The 25,087-nt window shown below is 34.3% G+C and overlaps 3 protein-coding genes across 4 annotated transcripts; 2 read left to right on the plus strand and 1 right to left on the minus strand.

Moving 5' to 3' along the window:
* The first annotated feature begins 4,115 nt into the window (after positions 1 to 4,115).
* On the plus strand, positions 4,116 to 12,265 carry LOC132608834 (ubiquitin carboxyl-terminal hydrolase 2-like). The gene is made up of 3 exons (XM_060322595.1): positions 4,116 to 4,387; positions 5,590 to 8,147; positions 11,546 to 12,265. The coding sequence occupies exons 2-3, from the start codon at positions 5,596 to 5,598 to the stop codon at positions 11,778 to 11,780; spliced, it is 2,787 nt and encodes a 928-aa protein (XP_060178578.1). The 5' UTR covers positions 4,116 to 4,387; positions 5,590 to 5,595; the 3' UTR covers positions 11,781 to 12,265.
* Positions 12,266 to 14,310: 2,045 nt separating this feature from the next.
* Positions 14,311 to 17,491, plus strand: LOC132611276 (PLASMODESMATA CALLOSE-BINDING PROTEIN 3). The gene is made up of 3 exons (XM_060325698.1): positions 14,311 to 14,760; positions 15,428 to 15,461; positions 17,086 to 17,491. The coding sequence occupies exons 1-3, from the start codon at positions 14,448 to 14,450 to the stop codon at positions 17,324 to 17,326; spliced, it is 588 nt and encodes a 195-aa protein (XP_060181681.1). The 5' UTR covers positions 14,311 to 14,447; the 3' UTR covers positions 17,327 to 17,491.
* Positions 17,492 to 18,410: 919 nt separating this feature from the next.
* Positions 18,411 to 24,048, minus strand: LOC132609428 (purple acid phosphatase 15-like). Of its 2 annotated transcripts, XM_060323405.1 has the most exons (8): positions 22,770 to 24,048; positions 21,210 to 21,401; positions 20,739 to 21,072; positions 20,386 to 20,603; positions 20,093 to 20,283; positions 19,657 to 19,941; positions 19,065 to 19,181; positions 18,411 to 18,549 (listed from the first exon to the last, which is right to left on the minus strand). In XM_060323405.1, the coding sequence occupies exons 1-8, from the start codon at positions 23,041 to 23,043 to the stop codon at positions 18,538 to 18,540; spliced, it is 1,623 nt and encodes a 540-aa protein (XP_060179388.1). In that variant the 5' UTR covers positions 23,044 to 24,048; the 3' UTR covers positions 18,411 to 18,537. The 2 variants fall into 2 exon arrangements, with proteins under 2 accessions (XP_060179388.1, XP_060179387.1); XM_060323404.1 differs by lacking the exon at positions 18,411 to 18,549 and having other exon boundaries at positions 18,763 to 19,181; positions 22,770 to 24,047.
* Between the last annotated feature and the right edge of the window lie 1,039 nt (positions 24,049 to 25,087).

Below are 25,087 nucleotides of genomic sequence, written 5' to 3' on the forward strand. Positions count from 1 at the left end.
CTATAGAGTGACGGACATTACCGGTGGTTTATTCATAGAACATGACTTCTCCCACTTGGAATCTGAAAAAAGTCATTTCGGTTCTTGGCCCGTGGCCTTCCCTTCAACAAGAACACCATACTAAAACCCTCTCTTCCTTGTAGTCAATATCTCTCCAATTCATCCTATCCATGTGGTAATCGTGATCACACCTACTCGACAACATTTGGGTATGGAAACCAGGGTAATGGCATAAAATTCTATCCACGACGAATAGTTCCCTACCGATGGAACTTAATAAGAGACGAGTACGAGGAAAATCGATGGAACTTGATTCCACTTCTCATAAGGCAGAATATTCATTTTAACTATGCCTGAGAAGGTCGAGATGTGTCGTACGATGAAAAGGATAATCTTCAATAGGGGTGGAGTCCCCAACCACATACAATATCACTGATGACACCAAACCTAAATCCACTTTCGTAATCTCGTTGAGGGAACTCCGCAATGACTATTACTTCTTCCATTTGGGCAGATATATGCTTCTTCTCTGCTTTTTCAAACTTTAGGTCACATTGTTGTGAAGTTTAGTTTTCCCGTTCAAAATTTCAACACACTATATCCTGACGTTTAATTTTTTTAAGGATATTATGTCTTGGTTCAGTTTTTAGTTCAAACTATCAGGCCACTTCTTGAATTTCAAATTTTTGGTTTAAAACTTCAGGACACAGTTCAGTTTTTTAGTTTAAAATTTCAAGACAAGTTTATTTTATTTAGTTCAAAACTTCAAGACATTGTGTCCTGAAATTTAATTTTTCAATTCAAAATTTAAAATTTTCAGCTTTAGTATCCTGAATTTAGATTTTCCAGTTCAAAACTGCAAGATATTATGTCCTGAAATTTGGACTATGTAGTTCAAACTTCAGAATTGTATATCAATCTTCAGACTTGTATATCTATGTTCAGCAGAATAATTATAGCCAATAATCTTCAAGCTTTCGTTGTAACTTGAAGACAAAGTCCCGATGAAGAGTTGTGCCAATTTATGAATAAAGGGTGTTTTGTGTAGTGAAAAAAAGAATTAGGAGATGTAGAAGAAGAAGACAGAGAAGAAGAAAAGCGAGAACGAAAAGAGAAGGGGCTAACCTTTTTTAAGTTGCTGGCTAAGCTTTAAATACCATGCACTTCACTCTTGAAATAAAAACGGAAAAGGGCCAAAATTACCCTGAATTTTGAAAAATAATTCATTCATACCCTTCGTTATACTTTAGGGTCAATTATACCCTTACAGTTATACTATGGGGTCAATTATACCCTTCTGTCTAACTATTGCCACGTGGCATCATCCCAGCCCTTCAAAATTATTTTACCCTCAAATAATTTTTTACTCGCTAAAATAACTCAATCCGACCCGATTTTTTTTTTTCAGCAAAAATAATACGGATAATTTTTATATTTTTTTCTGGAAAAATTATCCGTATTATTTTTGCTGAAAAAAAAATTTCGGGTCGGATTGAGTTATTTTAGTGAGTAAAAAATTATTTGAGGGTAAAATAATTTTGAAGGGTTGGGATGATGCCACGTGGCAACAGTTAGACAGAAGGGTATAATTTACCCCATAGTATAACTGTAAGGGTATAATTGGCCCTAAAGTATAACGAAGGGTATGAATGAACTATTTTTCAAAGTTCAGGGGTAATTTTGGCCCTTTTCCGAAATAAAAATCCTAAAATACTAAATTTTTTGTTTACTTATATTTATTATCAATCTAAGTTGGCTACATATCACAAACATGCATACTTACTCATAAGGAGAGGGTACTAATACGAGATATATCATAAATGATTATCGATTACATTGAGGTTTTAAAAGGAGAAAAATGTCATATTTACTTCTCTACTATTGAAAAGGGCTTAATATTATCATCCGTTTATATTATCAATCTATATATGCCCTTAACGTTATACTATAAGTCCATATATGCCCTTAACAATATACTATAAGTCCAACTATGCCCTTGACGTTATAAAAGTGACTCAAATCTATCATTCCTTCATTAACCCCCATTCATTCTAGTCAAAATGGCATGTCGACTCACAACACTAACCTTCTTTTTCCACCACTACCCAAAGTCACGAACACCTTCACTATATGTACCATCACCACCAAGGGCTTGGCTATGGCTTTCATTTACTCAAACTCTATTTAAATTTACTTTAGTAATGTGTAATTTAGCTTCTATGGACATATGATAAACAACATGAAGCCAAACAGCTACATTAATATACTTGTACGTTATCTTAGCAAGGGCGGATTTATAGGCCAATTTATGGTGCACGTGAATTCATGATCTACCAAACTAGATACTTTATGTACATATTTATTAGAAGTGATCTAATATTCTCCAAAAAGTTTAAATGAAACATTTGGTTGAATGGTGAGTTATTTACCTAAAGAAACGAGATTCAATTTCACTTAATACTTCTTTCTTTTTTTCCTTTTTAGTGGTGTATCCATGTTATAAAAATACTAGATCTGCATGTGTACCTTAGAAATACACATTATGCAATTTTTCATAAGATACAATAATGTTAAGAATGTATTCGAACAATCATTTCAGAAGAATGGAAAGACACATGTACTGATAGATACTGCCCATTGTTCGGATTGCACCTTAAAATCTTTAACTACATAGCTACCACATTCATGAATTAGTTTCATGGTAGACATTCCTTCTCTAGAATCAAATAGCAGTTACCTGGTAGACACTCCTCCTTTTATCATCAATTTTTTACCAAATCGTGAACACCACTAAACCCTAACTATTGCGGTTGCACGATTTTATTTTCATCGACTTTACTGTTTTACTTCGCCCTTTCCTAGTCATAATAAAAGAACATAAGCAAACTAAAAAATTGATTTAAGTAACTTATTATAAATTACTTGCATTATCAATCCTAATTAAGCTGTTGCATTATCAATACAAAAGGTGTCAAATCGGCAAGTCGGACTGAATTTGGACATGTCAAAATGAGCCGAGTTAATAAATGAGCAGATCAATAGTTATTTGAGCTTAAATAAAACACTGAAATAGGCTAATAAACAGATCATGACCCAACCTGTCCAATTTTTACTTTTTTTTTAAAATAATTTATTTAAGTACATAATAAACTTTTTTTTTCCTTATTATGGCTATACATCACATATCAAACAAAAAAAAAAAAAGAGTCTTTTTAAAAATAATTTGATGAGATTCCATATGGGTTAATTTGTGTTACATATTAGCTCAACTTTTAGATGGGCTGAATTGAACAGGTAAAAATGAGCTTAGTTAATAATTAGGCAGGTCATTTTGAATGCGTTGCGTGAGTAATATTTTCATGAGCTAATTTTGACGTTCGTAAGACCGTAACCAATTCCTATAAGCAAACTCAACTACAATAAACAAAAATAGGTTAATTAAAATTACATCTAAGCATTTTAAAAGAAAATTAGGGATTAAAGAAAGAGAAAAAGGAAAGAGACAGCAGGAATGAATCCACACTATTTGGTGAGACGAAAATAAGAGGCGAAATCAGGATTTGAAGTTTATGAGTTCGCGATTCTAGCACTTTTAAGTTAGTGTATTTTAAATTAATAATTAGTAAATATTGAATGATCCCACGTTGTGAGATTTCATTGGGTATATCGTCGTTGTTGTTCTTGTTGTATATATTGAATGAATTTCTTAAGACAAATATAAGGTTTGAATTAAAGCCTAGCTCCGCCCTTGAGACAAATATTGCTAGACTATAAGGGGTCATTTGGTACGCGAGATAAGTTGAGATATTTCCAGAATTATGTTTGAGATTAAATTTATATTGTATTTGCTTGACCGTATAAATTTAACCTGATAAATTTATTCAGTCAACGAAACACAATATAAAGTTGATCCCAAACTTATATAATCCTCCCACCTTATCTCAGCTTAAGATTATTTTTCATGTAATTTCGGAATAATTTAGTCTGCGAAATAAACGGCCCTAAGTCTTGATTGTTCAATCTTAATTAACCACAAATCGCTTGCATTAACAACCCTAACTCACTTGCATTAACAACCCTAACTCCTAATTTAATTACCATATCTAGAGGTTTTTAAACTCAAACAAAAGGAACACAAATTTCTCCTTCATTGTCTTTACCTTTGTATTTTCACCTCCATTTTTATTTATGATTTTTTTTTTCTCTAATCAGTACTAGTAGTACACTAAGAGGTGCCCCAAAAACCCCATTCTTTTCTTTTTCTTTTTTTACACTTTTTTTTCCCTCTCGGTAAACTGCTCCTTTTATATGATATACTAAATCTACACTCTTCTTATGTGACCTATAATTTATTGAAATTCTTTGCTTTTTTCAACCAGAATTTCAGGTGAGAATCTTGATGCTACTACCCCTTTTATTCAACTTCTTTTTTACTTGGATGTATTTATCTAGACTTGGTATATGAAAGAAATAATAAAAAGAAACATTTTTTGGGTACCCTTTTGAATTTTAGTCTCATGGATATCAAGATTGAAGGAACCCACCCCAAAAAAAAAATGAACTTTTTTTTTAGTTGATTTTGTTTCTTGTTTAGTTATTGGAGTTTTGTGAAAAATACATTAATTAGATTGAAGAGTAATGAATAAGATATATGTTTAGTTGATTTGTTTCTTGTTTAGTTATTGGAGTTTTGTGAATGGTATGTTTTAGGTATTTTGGAATTTGATTGTAAAGAGTTTGAATTGTGAAATTGTGAAACTGTGAGATTGTTATTAAAGTTGCAATCTTTACATGTACTTATCTTTAATCCAATAGCTAGATTTTGGTTTTGGTGCTGTTTAGTTTCTTGGTTAGGACTTTGTAAAAAAGAAAAGGTAAATAAGGTTGAAGAGCAATGAATAAGATATGTTTAGTTGAACCTGTTTGGGACTGAGGTGTAGTAGTAGTAGTAGTAGTTGTTGTATTAAGATTTTCAGATGAAATTGAAATGTTTACTAGACCTGCAATCTTGATGCAACATCTAGTTTTTAGATTATATGTTATTTTAGGCCTATTTATGTGAGCCCCAATGCTTGTGTGATGAGCTTCTGTCATGTATTCATCTAAGTAAGTGGTTTTTGAGTGTAGGTTTTAAGGAATAAGGTTAGGACAAAGGCCAAAAGTGGTGCCTGTGAAATATTCTAACTTGGTTATTTGAGCTATGTATTAGTATTGTATTAAGGGTGTTTGAACTTTTTTGGATTCGATTGTATTAAGAGCAGTGAATAAGATATGTTTAGGTTTTTTATTTCTTATATTAGGTTTTCCTTTATTAGCTGACCTCGACATGCGAAGAAGTAGCAGCTAGTAGTTGCTTTATTAAGATTTTCAGATGAAATTGAAATGTTCACTAGACTTGTAGTCTTGTCTTGCTTTTTCCCTTCGATGCAACATCTAGTTTTTGTTTTATATGTTATTCTAGGCATATTTATGTGAATCTAAGGAATAAGGTTAGGGCAAAGGCCAATAGTGGCGCCTATGAAATATTCTAACTTTGTTATTTGAGCTATGTATTAAGGTTGTTTGAACTTTTCTGGATTCAATTGTTAGGGAATAATGGTGAAAAAGGCCAAGAAAAAGGCCAGAGGTGGTGTGAAGGAGAAGCGGAATCCCGTGGCATCTCCAAATCTTATTGCTCAGCAAGACACTCAAGAAGTTAATGCACCTGAGGACGATGGAGTTACAGCTGTGAATGATAAAAAAATATGCCCCCATATTGATAAGGGTATTGATGTGGAGAAAGTCTCTGCTAAACTTGGATCTTCAGGACCTGTTAGGTGTGAAGATTGCAGGGAAGGAGCAGTTAATCGACGAGCTGGGAAAGGAAAAGGTAAACATGGAAAAAAGAAGGGAGGTGGAGAATCAAAGTCGGTATCTAAAGCCATTTGGGTCTGTTTAGAGTGTGGTCATTTTTCGTGCGGAGGTGCTGGATTTCCTACTACTCCTCAGAGCCATGCAGTTCGGCATGCAAGACAGTACCACCACCAATTGGCTGTTCAATTCGAAAATCTTCAGCTTCGCTGGTGTTTCCCGTGCAATAGACTAATTCCTGCTGAAAAGGAAAAAGATGTATTACACGACATAGTCAAGATGATTAAAGGGCGGCCATCGGAAGGGCCTAGTGTTGATGTTGAGGATGTTTGGTTTGGGACGGGGAGTATCACGAGTGAGATCAAGTCAGAAGCTAGTGGTTACGTTGTTAGGGGATTGTTTAATTTAGGAAACACTTGTTTTTTCAATTCAGTAATTCAAAACCTGCTAGCAATGAATAGATTACGGGATTACTTTTTTGAACGGGACGAATGTGATGGTCCTCTTGCTGCTGCTTTTAAAAAGATCTTTGTTGAGACGAGTATTCGAGATGCCTCAAGAAATGCTATAAATCCGAAACCCTTTTTTGGTTCACTGTGTGCAAAGGCTCCACAGTTTAGGGGATATCAACAGCACGACAGTCACGAGTTGCTTCATTGCTTGCTTGACGGTTTGTCTACCGAGGAATTGACTGCAAGAAAGAAACTCAAGTCTTCTCAGGATGATGATGGCAAGTCTCCTACTTATGTTGATGCCATCTTTGGGGGTCGTCTCTCTAGTACTGTTACTTGTCTGGAGTGTGGACACTCTTCATTAGTCTACGAGCCATTCTTGGATCTCTCATTACCAGTTCCCACTAAAAAGACTTCATCTAAAAAAGCTCAACCAGTTTCCCGACCGAAGAAATCAAAACATCCTACAAAGAGAAGTGGAAGAGTTCGCCCTAAAATTAGCAGAGATGCAGCTTCTCTTAATTCTCAAAGTGCTCAAGAAAGCGGTAGCAAGACGGAAGTTCCTCCCGATTCTGCATTGCTGGATTCTCTTGATGCTAGTTCTGTGGCTGATATTGATAATATGGGTTTAACTTCACATAATTTATATTCCTCTTTGAAGTCTAATAATGAGAAACATGTCAACGATGTTACTGGGCAGCTGACTTCAGTGGACAGTTCTACATGGTTGGATTATCTTGATCAAGATATCCTGCCTAATGGTAATGACATGGCTTCTCAAATAACGTCTCATGATCTGTGTTCCTCTCCGAAGTCCAATAATAATGAACAAAATGACAATGGTGTTATTGGACAGTCGACTTCAACGGACAATTTTACATGTTCAGAGTATCTTGATCAAGATATTACGCCTAAGGGTGATGACGTCGCATCACAAATTGATATTCCGTCTAATCAGGGTTGTGCAACTGAAAATGTTGTTCAACCTAATGTCTCCTTGCAAAATGATCTGAATGCTCATAGTGACAGTAACTTGACATGCGAAGAAGTAGCAGCTAAAGATATGGATGCTAGAGAAGTTGAGCATAACTCAGCATCAGGCAGCCAAGTCCTCTCGGTGGATTCAAATCTTGATTCATCAACAAGGCTTGGGGAAATTGAAGCGCCATTACTGGTACAAGATTCAGAAATTCTGTTGCTTCCATATAAAGAAGAAACCTCAACTACCAGTGACATATTAAAAGGAGAAGACGAAGATTCTTTGGAATTTGATGGTTTTGGAGGCCTGTTTAATGAACCTGAGCCGGTAGCAGGGCCCGCTGAAAAGCCTTTACCAAATGGATACGGAGAAGCTAGTTCTGCAGTTGGAAATAGCACTGAGTCTGATCCAGATGAGGTTGATAATACTGATGCTCCAGTATCAGTAGAGAGTTGTTTGGCTTGTTTCACAAAGCCTGAGCTTCTATCTAAAACAGAACATGCTTGGCAATGTGAAAACTGTGCAAAACTTCTACGAGAACAGAGGATGAGATCAGAAGGTGGGTTCCATTCAAGTCAGGATGAAGCTAGTAGTCTAGTAAATTGCGACAATCAGAACAATGGAGTTCAGTTGGATGAACGTTCTGCTAATTATGAATCTGGAGAAAGTGAGGAGAACGAGATAGACTCTAAAGGTGTCAAAGTGGAAAGAGATGCAACTAAAAGGATACTCATTGATAAAGCCCCTCCTATTTTGACAATTCATCTAAAGAGGTTCAGCCAAGACGCTCGTGGACGCTTAAGTAAGCTGAGTGGCCATGTGAATTTCAGAGATACTGTTGATCTCACAACATTTATTGATCCCAGGTGTGTTAAAATCGTAATTTTTGGCTTTGTCTTCTTCCCTAAATTGAGATTCGAGCAATTTTATTTATCTTGTAATGAAAACCTGCATTTATTGGTCAAATCTATGAGATCCATGTCAGTTAAGTGGCCTCTTTAAACATAATTAGAAGATGAGAATGAATGTTTAAATGTAATAATAAGCTTGACCTTAGACTATAATATTTACTACCATATCGAGATTTATGGAGGAACAGAGATGTGACTTTCTTCTCTGTCTGAAGGTTATTAATTATGGTATTCAAGTTCATTAAGCCGGACGAAAAGAACAAAAGAAGCAGGAGTGCGAGTCAGTAATTTTTCAAACTTATTAAATAAAATTATCTATCATGGTGGGGTTTTTGTAAGTATGATATGATAGGTTCCTTGTGAAGCAGTAGTCCTAAGCATGGTGGGGTTTTTGTAAGTGTGGCTGCACTGTTATGGTGCAGGTTTAATATATATATATATATATATATATATATATATATATATATATATATAAACATGTTACCAGTCTCAAAAAAAAAAAAATTATCTATCCGAGGTTTCCAGCAATTTTAGCATGTGCTGGTAAGGTGGGTATAGTCTTGTGACGTAAATGATATTCCTTTATCAAATGCGTTGGAAGCATATATATTTCTATGGTATAAAATATCACAATTATTTATACTAAATATTAACTCTGCTCTACCAAATTGGGGTGCTGTCAAAATTAGTCTCTTTGTTATTTCTTAGATAGGAAATGATTCAATTAGAGGGTAGCTCAAGTAGAAAGCACCTCCAACATTAAAAGTTGTGGGTTCGAGTATCCAAGTCAGTAAATTACTGTAAAAAAGGAAAAACAAAAAAGGGAAATGATTCTACTATGTGAATTCTAAAACTTTGTTAGCCTGAGTGCTGATTTCAGGACTCTGGCTTTATGGAAGAGGCTAGATTTTTAAGGGTTTAAGGTGAGGGTAGTACCTGGGAAGACTTGATAACCTTCATGATATCTTTTTATTCCTCTTTCCAAGAATATGATTTTGGGAGAGAAGGATTGGCATGTACCTGTAATATAATACTTGTGGGCCGTTACTTTCTATCAGTTATGTTCTATGACCGTGATATCCACATAAAAATTCAAGATTGTGTTCCTTCCTCCCTCACTTGTACCCAGAGCTATTTCTCATATATGTCCATTAATTTTTATCAGCATCACAGTTGTGTGTACAGATTTGGAGGCTTCGGAAATGCTTTTTGAACTTGTTTACACTAGGGCTTGAGAACAATAGATAGCTTTTAAATGATCCTGTCCAAAATAACAAATCTCATCAACTAGAACATAAGCATGCATCTTTTTTGGGTATATAATTTCCTGGATAAACTTAATAAAGTAGCAACTACTGTTTGATCTAAATTTGACTAATAAATATGAGAATTAGCAACGAAGTGCTTGGTGTGGTTTAAGAAAAGTTTGGTATCCTCAACATGGTCAAATGGCATCTCGCTTTTTGCTACTGATTGGAATTCTTTTCCATTCCTTTGAATTTTTTAATTCTTGCTGCTCTTGGTGACGTTCCCCCCTTCCCCTTTTTTTTGGTTAGTTAAGCTAGATAATAGCCTCTGAATCTCAATTCTAACCTGTTCCATCAGTTTATTATTCACGTTCTCAAGTTTTAGACAGTGACAACTGTAATCTAATTGAGCTTTCTGCACGGAAATTGTTATTCAATTGATATACGACAACAATAACTACCACTCAGTCCCTAACTTGTTTCAAATGATATGAACATCTTAATTTATATTCCATTGCTAACCAACTTGAGAATGATTATGTGGAGTTTAATCCAAAAAAAAAAACTGTGTCTTTAGTGACCTTCATGAGCAAGGAGATACAACAACAACAACATGCCCAGTAGAATCCCACAATGTGGGGTCTGGGGAGGGTAGAGTGTACGCAGACCTTACCCCCACCTTGAAAGATAGGGAGACTGTTTCCGAAAGACCCTTGGCTCACGAGAGAAAACAAGAAAACAAGATAAAAAGTCAGATAGGGACAAGCATATCAAAAACAATATGAAAATGAGGAATAACAAAAGCGAGAAAGTCATGATAGAACAGTCCGGAAAGAAAGGAGCATTAGCTACCATAGATATATAAGATAATCAAAGTACAAGGCCCAACAAATATAAGCAGAAATCAAATGACAATAAACGAATGAGCAAAACTACAACTACTAGGATGAAAGGATAAGCAACCTAGCCTTCTATCCTAATCTGAGTCCTCCACAACCTCCTATCTAAGGTCATGTCCTCGGTAAGCTGAAACTGCGCCATGTCCTATCTAATCACCTCTCCCCAATACTTCTTCGGCCTCCCTCTACCTCTCCTGAAACCGTCCAAAGCCAACCTCTCACACTCTAGCAGTGCTAATTCTTTGAGTTTTATATCGTGCTTCCTAGGACTCTCTGTTTCGTTTATGAAGTTGTTGTTCTAATTGGTATTATGTGGATACCTTTCAGTTATCAACAAGTTATGACTGGTTTTTTAGGTTCACCAAAAACAGTTGCAAAGGATGAAATTATTGGTGGATCTGTGATCTATTCTAAGTAGGATATGAACTCTTTATTCTTTTCAAATGTTTGTTTGGTTTATTGCTGATTACATATTGGACTTCGGACATCTATTATTGAAGTAAACCTATTCAAAAGAAAAGATCGAATTTGTCTTTTGGAGAGAATTAGATTGATAAGTGTAGAATTCAGTAAATAAAATGAGATTGGTGCTGTGAAACCAGAAAAGAAAGAGAAGACATATGAAACCAAGTAGAGTGAGACTCATTGAAAAGCTTGTTAGGAGGTTAGAAGGGACAAACAGAGGGTGAAAGGAAGTTCATTGCGTATTATCTCGAGGACCGAGTAGGGCCTCTTACTTATTTTGGACTTCTCGAGTTTCGCTTGTACATTTGCTTCTTAGTAAAGCTTTCGAGCCTGCTATCTTGAAGCTTCTAGTTCGAAATGTCAGTTTGCACTTTTAGGGGTCGCTTGGTTGTTGTTTAGAGTTATATAGGTATTAGTAATGCAGAGATTAGTTATGCAGGGTTTAGTTATTCCATCTTCTACCCTACATTAAAAAATACATCGATTTCCTCATGACTTAGACATGTATTAGTTATGCGGGATTAAAACTGGTAACCAAACACCGTACTTGATGTGCTGAATTTTATACGTAGCAACTAAAATGCTACCAAAAATGATATTCGTTGTGCTGATTTTAATACATGAATAACTAACTTCTTAACCAACAACCAAACGACACCTTAGTCCTCAACAATTTGAATCTCCTTTTGCAAAACGCTATCTGTACTGCACTTGTCTGATGATGAAATGATGTAAACTGCAGGTGCCTGCAGAGGGATATATACAAATACCGACTTGTGGGTGTCGTGGAACATTCGGGGACAATGAGGGGAGGTCACTATGTTGCATATGTTAGAGGAGGCCCAAAAATTGCTGGGGAAGACAAGGACGCGAAAGATTATGTGTGGTATTATGCAAGTGATGCATACGTACGAGAGGTCCCTTTGGAAGAAGTTCTTCGGAGTGAAGCCTATATTTTGTTCTACGAAGAAATTTGATACGAATTTCTTTTTGCAATTTTTTTTGACGTCAAAATGGTTGGGGTTGAGCTGATCGCCCTACATGTTACGTGTGTGAGAAACAAATACATATACACAAAGAGAGGGGTTTCCCGGAGGGGTTGGAGGGTAAAAATGTGAGTTGTATTACTACAATCATAGAGTATTAACACCCCATTTTTTGTTATTTCAAATCTCAATGTGCCATCACTTAAAGATGTATATGTTCGAAAATGTATGTTGAGAAAGAGTGTAATTCTTTTTCTTTTTTTTTTTAAATGGAAAAATCAATCTTTATTTACCAAGCATGGGGTAGTAGGTTGATGCTTATTAATTTCTTTCTTATTTCTTATTAATTGTTTACCAAGATATGTACATGTTGTGAGTATGCTTTGGCATTTTGAGGGGGAAAATTTGGCCTGTTGACCTTGTATTTGTTCTTCAATTTCGAGTGAAATGCATATTGTGCTTGAGATTGTTACTGATATCACTAGACTATAAGCTTTGCTCGTGTTATTCTTTGACACTTGATTTGTTTTCTCGATGTAGGGGTGAAGGGTGTTGAAACTGGTTCTTTTGGGTTAAAAGAGTCGTGTAAGAAACTACCTAAGTGACCAAAATTTAAAACTCAACGTTTGACAAACTTATACTTTAAATTGAAGATTTGATGGGAAGAAATCAGTTTGTCTTTCCAAGTTTGATATAAATGATAAACTCTCAAGTATAGAATCTTTTCAGTAATTTTTTTTTTTTTTTTTTAATGCTGATTTAACACTCGTTACAATTTAGACCCAATTATAGAACATTTTCACGTTAAACATGGATAGGTAAGTTGAAATATGTACCAGCAACTTGCAAAAACTGTTTATGATATATTGATTGGTTATTTTTATGATATATTGATTGGTTATTTTTATGATATATTGATTGATTATTTACATTACTAGTATATATAATTTAATTGTTTTTTGATTCCAAAAAAATATTTTATCATATTTTTCTCAATTCAGCCTTTGAGTAGTGGTTGACTGTACATTGTCGTTCAATCTTTTTTCTTTATTGGCATAAGTTAAAATTGGCCCTTGAACTTTGTGAATGTAGCCCATGCTTTTCTTATAGAGTTAGCAGAAAATTCTTGAAATTCAGATAATATGTACGGAATGGAGTGTTTTTATGCTATCTAATTTATACCAATTCAATGAATACATTACATACATCATTATATGCACTATTATTGCTAAATCATAGTTAATTAATCATTTTTGTAGATAAAATTATTACCTAATCATAATAAACTGGTGTGATTTGTATATAAATTGATTTGTATATAAATACTAGATGTAGATAAGTTTTTACCGTATTTTAGCATTCTCTTTGATTATCACCTTGTCTGGCTACATGTTGTATCTTGTAAAAACTTATCTATACCGAATGTTTAAATCAGATTAATTCAACTTACCATGATTAAGTAATTTATTAAAGTGAAAATATACATCAACTAACTACAATTAAGTGATGATTATATATTTCAAACAGATGTCATGCATCAATTAATTTGATGTACTTGGCTTACTTTGGTAAGTTCCAAGACAGCCAGGCTGAAACCCATACCGAAGACATCCATCCAAACTACAAAGGTTAAAATATACGCAAAGAGAAACAAGTTATATCATCTGTCCAAGAAAACATTTCGTTCAGTTCATGACTTTGAAAGTTCTCAAATCTCAAATACCAAAAAGGAAAAGCAGCCCACAAAAAGAACAAAACAAAAGAAAAAGGAAACAGCTAAAAGAACACATAAAATAATAAAAAGACAAGAGAAACCATCTTCTTGTCAGTAATTCTTTTCTTACTTTATGCATTCATGTATAAAATTTGACTAACTTGAATTATATCGCGCAGAACTCCTTAAATTTGAAAATAGTCCCTGCCAACCATTTTCTAACTTTCAAAGATCAAGCTCGATGCAATATTATTAAGAATACAGAAATTTCATCAACCTTAATACATATAACGTGATGGACCTTACCCCCTTCGTCTTAATTTATATGGCGATACTTGACTTGACATGACACTTAAAAAAAATGTTTTTTTTTTAAATTTATAATCTAAAATAAATTTTAAATATTTTATAGCTATAAATCATCTCATTAAAAATAATAAAAAAGTTAAATTATATTATTTTAAGATATAAAAATGTAGCAGTAACGTTTTTTGGAAATAGATTAAAAGAGAAAGTGTTACACATAAGTGGTTGTATGTAGTTAGTCAAAATTATCTCGGGATTAATTTATCTCACTTTTTGGGATTATTTTATCCCATTTGGGAGATGGGATAAAATAATTTCAAAATAAGTGGAATAAGGTGTAATATCCTACCCTTAAGATAAGGCTTCATTTTGTATGTATTTGATAGTAGGATAAATTTATACCTCCTATCAAACACGGTACAATAGTATTAACTAGTCTCCATTCTTCCATTTGATTCTTGATTTCTTTCTGCTTCAGTCCTTTTGTCCACACTGTACCACAATATTCCTCTTTCCCTTTTCTTTAATTAAAAAAAACCAACTTGTCACTCTCAAAATTCCCACTCTCAAAACCCCACATAAAAAGTTAAAAAGACCAAGAAAACACAGTATAATTTCTTGAGCTTTTAGCTTCATCAATGGGAGAACCACCATTTTTTTGGGTGTTTCTGGTCATAAATTTTTTATTTTTCACTCAAATAGTAAGAGTAAAAGCAACATGGTGTGTAGCAAGAAGTGATGCAAGTGAACAATCATTACAAAGTGCTTTAGATTATGCATGTTACTCTGGTGCTGATTGTGCTCCTATTTCAGCAAATGGACTTTGTTATCTTCCAAATACAATTCAAGCTCATGCTTCTTATGCATTTAATGGCTTCTATCAACGTATGAATAGAGCACCTGGTTCTTGTGATTTTGCTGGCACTGCTACCATTGCTAAAACTGATCCAAGTAATCATCTTTTTCTTTCATTTTTTTTTGTACTTTCTTGTTATATTGCAAACAAAATACTCCATCGATCACATTTTACGTGAAATTGTTACTATTTGAGGAGTTAAAAAGCTTTTTCTTTAATAATGATTTTTTTGTTTTTTAAAAATATTTTGAATTATTCATTATTAACCAGGAGTCTAGTTTTCGAATCTTGAAAATGACTATATGTTACCATTGCCAAAACTGATCCGAGTAATGATTTTTTTTCTTTCATTTTTTGCACTTTCTTGTTATATTGCAAACAAATAGTTTGAGTATTTGATGACTATCCGGAGTCAAATGATTCTTTTTTCTTTTACTATGATTTTCTTAATATTTTGAATTATTTATGAGTTACATATTTGTGAACCATAAGTTTCGTGTTTAAATCTTAAAGATGAAGTTTTTGTATGATGTTTGGATTAGTTTGACCACTGTATTCGATATTATGTGGTCATGCTAGAAAAGAAAAATATTTTTTATGTTATTTTTTAAATATGTAACTTCTATTTAAGGAAATATTAAAGAATTTATGTTTTAATTCACACAAAAAAGTTGATAATATGACCCTCGTAGTCCGAGCCCGTCACATAAAATGAGTAGTGATTAAGCTGTTTTTTTTTCTTTTCCTTTTGGTGCTACGTAGGTTATGGATCTTGTGATTATCCAGCACATACAAGGTATGAACTTTAACTTTCTCTCACATTGCTTTCCTTTTTTCTTTTTTCGAGTAGTTCTTGATATTTGATACTGTAATTTTCTAGTTATTTCTTCTTTAGTTGTCGGGTGACCACTGTCTTTTGTTTTTTTTATTTTCTTGAAAGTTGTCTTAATATAATACTAGTAGTTAAAAAAAGAATAAGAAAAAGCGCTAGAGAGGAAGCTTGTAGACACGCAAAGATCTCAAGAAGACTTCTTAATAGAGGCTTATTTTATTTCTTTGTAGATGGTCTTTGTTTCTACTTTGACTACCAAAAGAATGTTGGATATTCTCTATATTTAATTCGTTTTAATTTATGTAACGGACTTTAAAATTTAAGAAAGAAAGACTTTTGACATGTGGTCGTAAACATGTTTTGTGGTTATAAAGATATGTCATTAATAATTAAAAGAGAAATTTTAAGTTAAATTATTTTAAAATAAAACAATAATGACACATAAAATGTAACAAAATGAGTATTGCTTAACCATCGTAGAGTCGGATTAAAAGCACATAGGATATTTCTTTGATGTGAAAAAAACTTACTAGTAAAAGCTTATAGGCAAGAGAAATATTTTGCATTAATTGATTGAGTGGAAACATAAAATAGTGGAGTCCTAGTAAAAAAAAAAAAAATCACTTTATGCAAAATAGTTGTGATTGTGTCAGTATGTATGGGGTAGCATCAATGGTCAAGTTGTTGTAAGGATAGTCTAAAAATGGCTGCAAAAGCCAGCTAGCAATCTGGCATCAATTGTCATCTCGAGCAGAGCTTTATGATTTTGACAATACATTTCTTACTGTGTATGGATTCTCCCTAGCAAACTAACCTATGAATTTAACTTACATAAAATTTTACTTTGATTTATTTTCAGGTTATTAGTTTCATGCCTAGTACTTTTTTGGTTTTTATTCTCATGTCTTGAAGTGTAAAAAGGAATACAAGGAGTGCTTATTGGCTATGATCCCTAAATCATGGGTTCACGTGTTCGACGGAACCCAGAGCTTGGTCGATCCTTATATATATGTGCGAAAAACAAGTATATATAGAGTTACATATACGTTTTTGTACCCGCATCTACATTCTGGATCTGCCACTACCCGGACGCTAGTTTTAGGAATTAGGAGCATGCTGATGTATCGATCGATCTGCACTTATCTGCTGCAAATCCTAAAAAATTAAGAGCAGACAAATTTCTTACCTGATCAATAGAACACTACAAACACACACAAAATAAAAGGAAAGCTGGAAAAGAAAAAGAAAAAAGACGAGAATGAAATTCACTACTTGAGACTCGTGACACAATATATATCTGTCTTAAGAAGATCATTTGATGCTCTTCTAAATCAGGTGTATGGCCAAGTTATGATTCTCGTGTATGTGATTATCCGCGTCAATTCTTTATGGGATTTTTATATTGGATAACTGCCCACCAAAATAATAGCCGGCAAATGCATATTTTATATATAATAGTGTATATTTTTTGTATATTTAGCCAGCAAATGTAACTATTTTTTGCTGCCTGGAAAATGCGTAACTTGCCCATTCTTTAATACAAAGTTGGCAGTCTGATTTTAACAACTTGGGTTCTGTAAATTTTCAGCACTGCTGGTGGCTCTACTCCTCCGAACACCAGTGGTGGTGGCACAACCGGAGGGACTACCACACCGACCACGACGCCAATTCTTTACCCACCACCACCAGGGTCCGCAAATCCTTTCAATGGCAATGGAGTTGGACCTGATATTACTGACTCAGAGACTTCTAAAGCTTCTCCCAAGTTCTCAAATTTAGTTCCTGCATATTTTATGCTTCTCTTCATTCATATTTTTCAACTCTTGTAGCCATTCGTTGTAGAATATAGCCATACTTTTGCTAGTTTGTTGAAGGCTAGGACAGTAAAATTTTGGTTAGAAAATGGAAGCTTTCATCTTGCTATTTTGAAAACTTCAGCCCTTTGGAGTAACATTCTGGTCTTTATAATCAACTGTCTTGGCCTGTTGATACAAGGTGGTAAGAGCGTAACACCTGATGAGTGAGTTATGCACACGTCATGGGTTTGAACGTAGTCGTAGATAAAAGTTTGGTATTCAAGTGAAAAATTATAAAGAGGCGGGTCCATTATTGGCTCTCGGGAATTTTTCGGTTATAAAGAAACAAGGGGGTATTCCTTTTTATATTGAATCCAATTAATTTGTTAGCATGTCCAAGTTCTAATTTTCTGTGTTCATCTTATGTTGCATACCAACTTGTATTTAGTTTATACTTTGCTTTTCAAATTGATAATTGGGTCCCAATTTATTGATCTCGATAGTTTTTTTTACTTCTATTTTGCTTATATTTCCTTTCTGTTGTTTGGTGAGAGGAAATCCCCACAAAAGTATTCACTGTTTGAAAAGAAATCTCTTTTTTCCCACTTCATGTAAAATGAAGTAAAAATAAATCCTATTTTCCTACTTTAAGACCAATAGTTTTAAGGGATCTTTTTTCCTTTTTAATTACGGTTTGTGCAAATCAATTTGCGTATACCTTCATAATTCACCTAATATTCGCCCTCTTCCATCAATATAAGTAGTATCAGTGGCGGAGCCACATAGAGCCGAGGGTGTTCATCCGAACCCCGAGGGGGAAAAAATACTGTTTTTATAAAGTTAAAATTATTTTTTATGTATATATATTAGATGTTGAACCCCTTTAAGCTTCTTCATATGTTTACTTTTTTATATTTTGAACCCAGTATAAGATAACTTTGCAAATGCGCTAAATAATGTGGACGTTGTTTTTTTACTTTGGATTCGAATTATTAAAGAGCTGATAGTTATTAATAAGAGAATAACTATAACGTAGAGACATCCAACAATATTTTTTTCTTTCTAAAATGAGTATTAATTGATATTTGAATGGAAATATAGCTATAAATTTCTAAATTTTCTTATATTTCATTATTTATGATTAATAAGCTGCAAAACTACTACAGTGTCTCTAATCACGTTTGACTGTCTCCCATCATCTGCTTCTGTATTTGATTTCTCCGCGGAAGGTACATAATTTCCATTTAAGAAATAACCTTTAAAATGGAGAAGATTAAAAAGAAAAAGAAAAATGAGTTTAATCATAAATAAATTGCAGAAAATATAAATATTCAACTAAATCTATGCCTGTGAATTGCACAACAAAAAATGTTTTTTCTTGATTGAACGCACAATTTGACATATTCAATCTAAAGAAAAACTTTATAAGTGGAGAGTAAGATAAAAGGAAAAAAAAATGAAGACTTCACTTGATAAAAGAAATAATAATAAATGAAGTGGAATGAGTTTCTTTTACATTCATAACAAATCATGTTATAACTTACAGGAAATATTAAAAATTAAAATGTAGCAGTCTCTTCCAAATATACAACAAATGCGGAGTTTCTGATTAAATATACAACTTTTGAGGTACTAAAGAATATTAATGTTATCAAATATGATTTATGAATCATAATTTCCAATTCCCAGCTAATTTACAAGTAAATTGGGATCAGACTGTTTTTGTGATCCAATCAAATTTGTATTTATGTATTGGCCAGGGCTTAATTACCTTTGGTTTGATAGGACATTTCTCAGGTTGCCTCACTATGTAAATTATATCTCCAGCTTTATTGTACATATCCTGGTTCCTATGCCATGTCCATAGAGCATGTGTCTCATTTTTCACCTGCAAAATTATCCACAAGTATTAAGATATGATCATTCTGAACAAAAATGTAACCATGTTATGGCCACCAAAAAAAAAAAGTCAAGAACTAGAATGCATAACACAACGAATCACTTGAACAGTTGACGAAATTACTCTTCAAAAATTCTTTTTCCGTAACCAAGAAATCCCCGAGGGCAAGCTAGTGCATGGTTCAAAATTCGGTGGATGATGAGTATGCCCGTCTACTTTTATCTACTTTATTACTGTGCTTTTGACGCGACAGGATTCAAACTCGACGTGAGCCTCACCACTAGACCAAAGCTGTGGGAGCACAATATTTTGGTTTACAGGCATTTTACTAGTTCTGGCAATCTCGAAATGGTCTATAAAAATGAGTTTTTAATGATCTTGTGCTATAAAACAATTATAATCATTTGGCAGGAGCAGAAATTGCTCCCGGCTAAATTTTACAGTGAAATATATATATATTTACCTCTAGTATTCCATGGCCAAAGCTACTTTCTCGATATGCACTATATTCAGGTTGTTGATCCCAGCAGAAGTTGCCGGCTGCTGGACCTGACGTAAAATTATGGGCACAGTATCCACCCATAAATTTGTCCGGTGTGTTAGCTGGTTTAGGACATCTGCCTGGCTCATCAGCATGTTCAATCGCCATCTTCTCACGGTTTCCACCATCACCGACAGTTATATGGACTGGGCCGCAAGGATTCAGTGTGTAGTTATAGACTCTGTTTGACCTTTCATAGGCATGAACCTGTAGATTTTTCGATTTATCAGTACTTGATACATAGACCTGTGCTTATAATAGAATAACAATCACAAAATGAATGTTCATCTTTCTGCACCTAGAATGGTACAATTAGTTTATGTGCTTTTGGATATCGGTATATTAATCTTGTACTTACATGTCCATTGAAGACTAAATCGACACCATACTCGTACAGCAACTCTTCCATCGCTACCTTCATACATTCAGCTTCTCGATAGTGTGCCGTGTAAGTAGAGTACCAAGGTGGATGCCAAGTGACAACCAGCCACGGAGTAACTGACCTGTCAACGTTAGCCAGGTCCTTCTCCAACCACTTGTACTGATCATCTGTAATATCGATGTTTTGAGACAAACTGTCAAAGTCGACCGCAAGCATCACAAAGGGGAAAGAGTAACAGAATTGAAGAAATGTTGAGCATGTAGTTTTACCTGATCTATTATAGGCGACATATCCCCCGAGCATGATGAAGTGTATGCCTCCCGCATTAAAAGAATAGTAAAACGGGGATGATGATCCACTTTCTTTTGATGGGAATGCAAAGCGAGAACGATAGGCTGCAAATGTCTGATTTTCGGCTTGTTCTTCTATCTCATGGTTCCCCTCCACCACCATGATGGGAATTTTGGACACCAGCGGCTGCATATATCTATTGTGACAATGTCAGAAAGAGAAGCACAAATTAAACTAGCGAAGTTCAACTATCCATTTTTGTGAAAAATTGAACTCTATTCGAGATGTGTAAATCAGCATTTGAATGCGCAAAAAGGATACAAGTTCTCACCTTCCCCAATAGTCCCACCGAGGCTGATAGGTCTCATGTATCGGAGTGTTGTTAAATGAGCACGAATAGCAATCTGCACCAGTTCCATTTGAGAGATACAAGTTAGCATAAGTAACATCTCCCACCAATAGAACAAGATCCGGCTTGTTCCCTATCAAATGGCTAATCGTTGAAGTGGTATTGTATGTAAGACCAAGGTCCCCTACAATCGCTATTCTCTTTGGATAGCTCTTTGGAGAAGAAATAGGCATCGTCTTGAAATGATAGATAGTACTCATAGCTGCTATAGAAGGATCTCCACATCGATAATAGTATAATGTGTCTGGTTTCAACCCTGCAGAAGGAAAACATAGCACCAACTGACTAAATAAAACATGAGAAACAAATCACGACGTATGAGACTTGCATTCTGAAATTAGTTATGTGGCACGGTTCGGATTTGAGAGTCGAACTTCTCAATTTTGACCATACCTGTAAGTTGGACATGGTGTATGATTCCAGAAGTGTAGTTCTGAAGTCCTTCAAATGGATAAAGTTGATTATAAATAAGGGACCGACCAATTGCTTTGTGTCCTAAGGAGGATTTATCTTTCCCATATTGAACAAAGCTGCCAACTTTACTTGGATCCAATGGTTTAATGTTGTCACCAATTTGATATTCCCCTGCAAATGCAGTAAAACAAACATTCTTAAACAGTGATCCAAAATTTAAAATTGCACCAAAAAAAAAAAATTAAAAAAATCTAGTAATATGCTCATATAACTATAAACTAAAAGTTGGCCATGACTAAAAAACATATAATCTTGTATCAAAGTTTCCAACTTATCAACTCAAATTTGATGACTGATAATTGAATTTAACATATCTCAGATGGAAGATGTTAAGGTCCTTTAATCAGTTAATCCAAGTAAATATACGTCATCACAAACAGATTAAACTTTGCACAAACACATCAAGATTTTTTATATCCAATATTGTGCTCACATCACTGTCAATTAAAAGTTGGACATGAGTTAAAAGCAAGCAGAGTCTTGTAAGAGCCTGTTTGGCTTAGCTTAAAAAAGTGGCTTATAAGCTAAGCTGGTTTGACCAAAAAAACAGCTTATAAGCCAAAAAAAAAAAATATATTGGGTGACCCAACTTATTTTTTTTTGGCTTTATTCTAAGCACTTTTTTAGCTTATAAGCTGCTTTGCCAAACACCTAAAAAACCAAAAAACAGCTTATAAGCCAATCCAAACGGACTCTAAGTTTCAATTTTATCAACTCAGATTTTCGACTGATAGTTGAATCTAACATACATTTTAGGGTTAATAGCACTTTAGGCCCCTCAATTATTGGTAACCTCCAATTTTGATCCTTGTGGGATCTGACTAAGCACATTTAACCTTCAATCAGTTGAAATGTACACTTCTAATCCCTTTGCTTGTGAATATTCACAAATTTACCATAATTATTAGTCCTTCTACAACTTAATTACACATGTGCTATGTTAAGCTTTTACTGTTACGACATATTACAGTTCTAAAAGTAGTTCAAATACAACATACTTGTTACATAAAAGGACTAAAAACATACATTTCCATTAAATGGAAGTCAAAGGTACTTTCATCAGATATCACAAGGACCAAAAATAGAATATACCTATAATTTAAGGACCAAAAATGCTATTATCCCTACATTTTATAGATAAGCACTGGACATTGCCACAAATAACTGAAGAATATTCATTTTTAACGAGTCTTGAGCCAACAAAACACCATAAGAATTAGCAGAAATAAAAATCCAGAACTCTGCTAGCTAGGGGAGAAACTGAAATTGACACAAGCATCAATTCTTCAAGCTAAAAGTCAATATTTAAAATGTCGACTGGTGCGTGTCAGATCCTCAAAAAGTAGTGCATTTTTGGAGGATCCAACTCAGATGCGGCAGCAATTTTAGAGAGTCCGAGCAACTAAGGATACAAGCACCAATTCTTCAAGCTAAAATTCAAACTTTAAACTACAAAAAAGGAAATTGTAACAAATTTACCTGTAATCCAAGAAATCCAAACAGAATCATAAGTAGAGGAAAGTGATACAGATATCTGCTCAGGCTCAAATCCTTTAACAGTCCTTTGAACTCTAGGATCAGTATCTGGCAAATCAACAGCATGTCCTCTAAAACTTTGATCCAAAGGGACAGTCACTGGCTTAAAAGGTCCATCAAGTGTGGTTGGAATTTGACCCTTATTAACCTCAACAAGGCTAACAAAAACCAAAAACCAAACCAAAATTGACACAACAACAAAACCAGAACACTTCATAATTGTTCAACAACTTGCATGCCCCAATTAACCAAACTCCTTGTTAAAAATCTCAAGAAACCAAAAGGGTTCACAGAAGTATAGATAATAACCCCAGAAACTTAATAAATTCAAGAATTTGGATGCCCCAATTAACCAAATTCCAGGTGAAAATTTCCAAGAAACCAAAAGGATTCACAGAAGTATAGATAAAGATTAAAACTTTAGCACAATAAGCCCAAAATACTTCATAATCATTCAATAATTTTGCATGCCCCAATTTACCAAATTCAAGATTAAAAACTTTCAAGAAACCAAAAGGGTTAACAGAAGTATAGATAAAGATTAAAACTTTAGCACAATAACTCCAAAATACTTCTTAATCATTCAAGAATTTGCATGCCCCAATTGACCAAATTCCAGGTTTAAAACCTCAAGATACCAAAAGGGTACACAGAAGTATAGATAAACATTAAAACTTTAGCACAATAAAATCAAAAGGGGTGATATAACTATAGTAAACAAGCTTAAACAAAGAAGATAGATTCTATATTTATGAAAGGAAGAAAATTTGGTTCTAACAAACTAAAGAATATGCTCTAAATATGCTCTAAGAAAAGATCGAAGTTTGACACTTATATATAAATAATTACATGCTCTATAAACCATGGGAAAAAAAGGGAATTTGCTAGAAAAAGTGGAATTATTAAATTGGAAAAAAAGAAGGGTCTTGTTCTTGTTAATTCCTTTTTGTTGAAAAAGAGTCTAGAGACAGTGATGAATAGTGTGGTTTTATGTTTTGTAGGTATGGGAATCACAGTTATGGCAGTTAGCCTGGAAAGAAAGATAAAGCAGGAAAAAAAAATGGTGGTATCCAATGAATAGAACCTTGATTTTAGTGAATGTATTGCCCGTAAATCAATAGCTTTTTGGTTACATTTTTTTTTTTTTTTTTTTTTTATGTATCCCACTAGTCCCTCTGCAAGTTTATCACGCTACGCCAAGCTTCTGGTACTTTGTTTCTTTCTTCAAGGGACATGCAATGATTTCTTCGGTTCATTTGTTGATGTATCATATTATATAGTGTTGTGTTGTATCGTATGTACTGTATTATTTTAATAAATATTATGTTTAAATAGATTGTATTATTTCTAGTGGTTACTTAATTAATGTTGTCACATCCTACTCTTGGCAAGGCATGATTGACACCCAGCACCTTACAGGAACCGAGCGAACCAATTTATAACTTACATCCTTCGTGTCTCAAATGAAAACAATAAGATCAAGAGGCTAAATATGAACATAATATCATGCATAAGTAAATGTACAATAGACCCATGATGCCGACATTACTACTGTCACACTATGACTAAGCTGTATACATGAACTGTCTGCAAAACCTCTATGAACATGATTGAAATATATAAGTCAGGACAGGGCCCCCGACATACCCTCTTGTCACAAAAAAAAAACATATACAACTCGGACTCGGCAATGCTCCAGGAAGAAGTGGAGCCACCACTCGAGACCAATACCTGAAGGCAGCTTACGATGAAAGATCCTCGTCTCGTCTATCTACACTTGCGGGCATGAACACAGCGTCCACAAGAAAGGACGTCAGTACGAGCAATGTACTGAGTATGTAAGGAATAGTAGTATGATATCAGAATGAAGGTAACATAAGATAAAGTAAGTAATTATACATCGTACTCTTCTTAAGATCTCTGTCATGTAAACTACCCGTCTACAGGAAAAACATTTCATACACATCCATACATACATATGCATTCACATACACTTACTACACATACATCTATCATATCCGTACCCGGCCCTTTCGGGACTCGGTGTCATCCGTACCCGGCCCTTTCGGTACTCGGTGTGATACGTACCCGGTCCTTTCGGGACTCGGTGTTATCCGTACCCGGCCCTTTCGGGACTCGATGTTATCCGTACTCGGCCCTTTCGGGACTCGGTGTTATACCCAACTGATCGGTGGGATGCAATGCATATATACATACATATACATAAAAATACATAAATGAAATCAACATCATCATTAGCA

The sequence above is a fragment of the Lycium barbarum genome, chromosome 9 (genome assembly GCF_019175385.1).
Source record: "Lycium barbarum isolate Lr01 chromosome 9, ASM1917538v2, whole genome shotgun sequence".
NCBI lineage: Eukaryota > Viridiplantae > Streptophyta > Magnoliopsida > Solanales > Solanaceae > Lycium > Lycium barbarum.